The sequence below is a fragment of the Haliotis rufescens genome, unplaced genomic scaffold, assembly GCF_023055435.1.
Source record: "Haliotis rufescens isolate VD_foot unplaced genomic scaffold, xgHalRufe1.0.p SCAF_19, whole genome shotgun sequence".
Classification (NCBI taxonomy): Eukaryota; Metazoa; Mollusca; class Gastropoda; order Lepetellida; family Haliotidae; genus Haliotis; species Haliotis rufescens.
Window position 1 is genome coordinate 211606 of NW_025963879.1, and position 4498 is coordinate 216103.

The 4498-nt window shown below is 41.7% G+C and overlaps 1 protein-coding gene across 1 annotated transcript; it reads left to right on the forward strand.

The window, feature by feature from the left end:
- The first annotated feature begins 476 nt into the window (after nt 1-476).
- Nucleotides 477-4225, forward strand: LOC124142616. The gene is made up of 3 exons (XM_048399104.1): nt 477-513; nt 964-1182; nt 3741-4225. Exons 1-3 carry the CDS (start codon nt 477-479, stop codon nt 3965-3967), a joined length of 483 nt encoding a protein of 160 aa, XP_048255061.1. The 3' UTR covers nt 3968-4225.
- The last annotated feature ends 273 nt before the right edge of the window (nt 4226-4498 follow it).

Here is a 4498-nt window from a genome sequence, read left to right on the forward strand (position 1 = left end):
GACCAGATCTCTGTAAAAAATGAATTTATGACACCAACTTTCGAACTAATTTGAGATCGTGACCAGTAACAAGATTGGGTAGAATTTCATTTCTCCAAAATGTGTCCCCATTGAGAAGGGATAATCATTTATAGGCAGACGTCAAAGGTGGCGTTAAACAACCTCCTTCAAGACGGAGACCAAGCCAACATAACTTGTGTTTACATTCACAGTAGATGGCTTCAAGAACGTAGCTTTAGGCAAGCCAGCGTCAATGAACGGATATCGAGAGGGAAACCCACCATCGGCAGCAGTGGATGGGAACTACACAACGTTCATCCATCCTCCCAATGGGCCATTGGCTCCTATCAGTTGGTGGGAGGTGGACCTCCTCGGCACCTACTATATCGTCAGCGTCAGTATCACAAACCGAGAGTGCTGTGGTGAGTAGCTTTGGAACCCTACAACAGACTCTTTCAAACACAAGAAGTGACTGCATGTTATCATCTTGGGAGATCTCAGAAGTACATACTCGTAACTTAAATTCTGTCTTTTCTTCACATCTTAAAGCGCAATGCAGATTGATTCCATGATTTTCTTAATAAATATTGAAACAATTTTTAGAAGTTAACTTCTGCGAAGCATTATTTTGTTCTTCACACAAGTTGTGGTGAAAAGTTTGAAGGGGGTAGATTTTTTAGGTGTGTCCTTTTTACCTTAATATGTATTAAAACATACCTTCTGCCCGGTATGTCTTGACAAGTTGTGCACACAGAAGATTCACAACTGTGCAATGTGATATTGTCAATCTCATCAACACCATCAATGAAATTAAATTTTTAACTTTTATGATAACAGTTCATTTTGCCATTGAATATATCTAGGGATTTATAACAATTTGTTGGAAACGAGTTTGAACATCTAGAATATCTACATTCAAGATAATAAAGACCAAAAATACCAATGGTCTTCAATTCATTCCAGATTATCGACTAAGGAACTTTACAATCGACCTTATTTCTGACGACCTGTCCGCCAACCCGACCACCCGACTGTGTCACTTCTACCCAGGGAGCATTGGAAAGTATGTCACTGAGGTCATTGCTTGTGATGACCTGCTGACCGCACAAAAGGTCAGGGTCACGAAGAAGGGTCATCTTGACTTCAGTGAGGTTTCCATCAAGGCCCTGCCTGCATGTGGAGGTTAGGACGTATATCTAGTTATATATTATATCAATTCAATTAATAACCAAAATATTCTCAAGAATTAAAACCTATAAAAATTAGAAAAGTTTCATTTACTTTCACTTCTACATAGGATAGTATGGGGGGATGGGGTGTGGTTTAACGCCGCGTTAAACATTATCACTCGTATAGAGCAACGTGCAGGTACGTGTGTGCGTGTGTGTGTGTGTGTTCGTGTGTGTGTGTATGTGTGTGTGTGTGTGTGTGTGTGTGCGGGCGTGTGTGTGTGTGTGCGGGCGTGTGTGTGTGCCTACTTCATTAAAAATACTGACCCAAACGTGTGTGGCTGATTGTGGCTCCTGTAGTGATAGCCAACTGAGATACCACGCCGCAGTTTAACATGGACACCCCACTGAGACACATTGCAGTGAACCGATCAGTACTTGTTTTATCTCCTTAATGCCGAACGCCAGGCAACGTTACAACAAGTTGTTGTTGTTGTTTGTTGTTTTACGCCGCATTCAGCAATATTCCAGCTATATGACGGCGGTCTGATCAGCGAGCCTGACCACCCGATCCCGTTAGTCGCCTCTTACGACAAGCATAGTCGCCTCACCGACACTCTATCCACTAAACGACAGATGACATTCTTGCCCAATGCACCGCAATCATGAGGCGTGCCAGAATCCTCTGATATGTTCGAGTCCAAGCTCCACCATGAATATGATCTTTGATATCTTAACACCAGACCTGTCTTTAACTGAAGTGGTTAACATCAACGACGTGCATCATTTCGGGTTTTCCTCTCACATCAAACTGAAATGCTCACTAAAATACTGTTCAAAGCAGTTTTATGTTGAATGTCAAAACCCTGGACCACCCTAAGATGCCCATACCTACTCTTGGGTAGTCAGGTTAGTAACCTTGAAGTGACGTCTTCGTTAGAGTGGAATTTGCTTCTTTTATTGATTCCATGCTGAATAAAATCATTTAAATGAATATAATTAACTCAGTATTGAGAGAATACACTCTTCAAAAAGAAGCGCACGGGTAGATTTTTTAGTAAATTTATTGTACCTAATAAAGTCGATATATTATTTAATATCATAGATACAAATATGAAATACTAGAGCTTCATAGTCACTTGTTGTCGTTGTACAAAGGCATTGAAAACTGTTCATTGTCATTGTCACATAAGACCACAAGGTTGCGCTGAACTCAGTGTGACCGCCCCGGCAGCAATCACGGCTCTGCGCCTCCTCGGCACTGACTGAATAAGTGTACGAATTTTGTCCCTGGGAATTCTGCGCCATTCTGCTTGTAACGCGTTGGCCAGTTGTGAGAGTGTCGGCGGCGTGTTCTGACGTTGACGTACACGTCGCTCGGGTTCATCCCAGAGGTGTTCGATTGGGTTGAGATCTGGAGATCTCGACGGCCAGGGAAAGCCGTTGATGTTGGCATTATGAAGGTAGTCTACCGTGACACGAGCTGTGTGGGGTGGAGCGTTGTCCTGTTGAAACAGCTCCCTCTGGCGATCAATGATTGGAAGAAGGTGAAGTTGAAGAATTTGATTCATGTGGCGATTTGCTGTCAACTTTCCCTGAACCACAACCAAGTCAGATCTCGTGGTGTAGGATATGGCACCCCACACCATGACACTGCCGCCACCGAATTTGTCGATTTCATGTACACAATATGGGGCAAAACGCTCATTTCGACAACGATAAACACGTTGTCTTCCATCTCGCCGGTGAAGAAGAAATCGCGATTCATCGCTAAACCACACTCGTCTCCAGTTTCTCAAATTCCAAGTTTGTAAGATGTGGCACCAACGCACCCTCTTTGGATACGTCCTATGGCGATGTTCAGAGGCTCGGCATTTTTGAACTTGAAAAATGTTGACAATAAAATGACAAATTATTGGCTTATGCTTGCCTTTTTATAGCCACAACCACGAGTTACGAATGCCATAACTTGCACGTGCATTTGGCTTTACTGTTTTCCTCCATGACATATTTGAACAAGTGTGAAAACAATGCCGTTTAAGACATTGCAAATCGACAAAGGCTGCGTTTTGACGCACCGTTTGTCCAGTATATGGCCACAAACATTTTCCAATAACATATATCCAATTTATATACTGGATTTCTTTAGACGTCAGGTTCATTGAACTACATACTACCTGCGTTTCTTTTTTTGAAGAGTATATATTATTCTGCTATTCGTAAGGAAAATTAAGCTTATTATGATAAATCTAAATACTTTCGAAACAATAATGCAACTTTAATGATGATTTTGTGTTAATATGAACTTTCGTGTCGTTTTACATGCATTGAATAGAAAAGGGACAATCAGGATTTGTAAGGCCAAGAAACACTTGTTAAACTCTCATAGTTGTGTGTTATGGACATACACATGGCTTTGTATTTATATCTAAGGTTGCATGTTATGTGTTTTATTCTTGGATACAAATGGCTTACCAGAAATGTGGTAACCTGGTTGACTCAGGGCACTTGAAGTTAAATAATCGAACGCACAGAGTTTTGAATCAAATTCGCTCACTCGCTCTCTTCCAGGTTTGCAGTTTACATTGAACCCTGGAATCCGAAGACTGGACACTGCCTTGCGTCAGCTAGTTGTGGATTCTACAACCATGTGTGCAATACACTGTCGAGAGGAAATTGACTGCGACGCCTTCCAAACACTGACGTCAGCAACCAATGTGACGTGTCAACTTCTCGTTGGCAAAAATGGGAATACCGTCACTGATAACAATTGGAAATACTATCATTTGGCTGTATGACAATACAGCTTTCATGTTAGGGCACGTTCACGTTTGTGTTTAGATATTCCCTTGGTTTAATTTATGTGAAATGTATTCTTTAATTTAGGTCGTCAGTTTTAAACTTCAAACTTTCTTGTCAATCGCACCTATTTGTCTTCTTAAACCTCATCCATTATCCTTCTTCATCTGTGTCAGTTAATTGTCATGTCTACCTCATTAGGTTTGTGTAACTGTATAGCATATGTAACTTCATGTAGTCATTGGGGCGGTCGGGTAGTCTAGTGGTTAAAGCGTTCGCTCGTCACGCCGAAGACCCGGGTTCGATTCCCGACACGGGTACAACGTTTTAAGCCCATTTCTGGTGTCCCCCGCCGTGATATTGCTGGATATTGCTTAAAGCGGCGTAAAATCAAACTCACTCACTCGTGTAGTGATGTATTTCAATTCTGTGTGTTAGGATGTGCCGCTCGGAGCAAACTCTCTTGGATGAACTGTATGTTTCATATCTGCTGCAAACTTCACTCATTGTTGTATTTATCGATGTAGTGT

Excerpts from the sequence above, each read along its gene's own strand:
- LOC124142616 (XM_048399104.1), top strand. The coding sequence starts at position 477 with ATGTTATCATCTTGGGAGATCTCAGAAGTACATACTC. Across the intron at positions 514-963 it reads GATCTCAGAAGTACATACTC|ATTATCGACTAAGGAACTTT; the intron begins GTAACTTAAATT and ends AATTCATTCCAG. Across the intron at positions 1,183-3,740 it reads GGCCCTGCCTGCATGTGGAG|GTTTGCAGTTTACATTGAAC; the intron begins GTTAGGACGTAT and ends GCTCTCTTCCAG.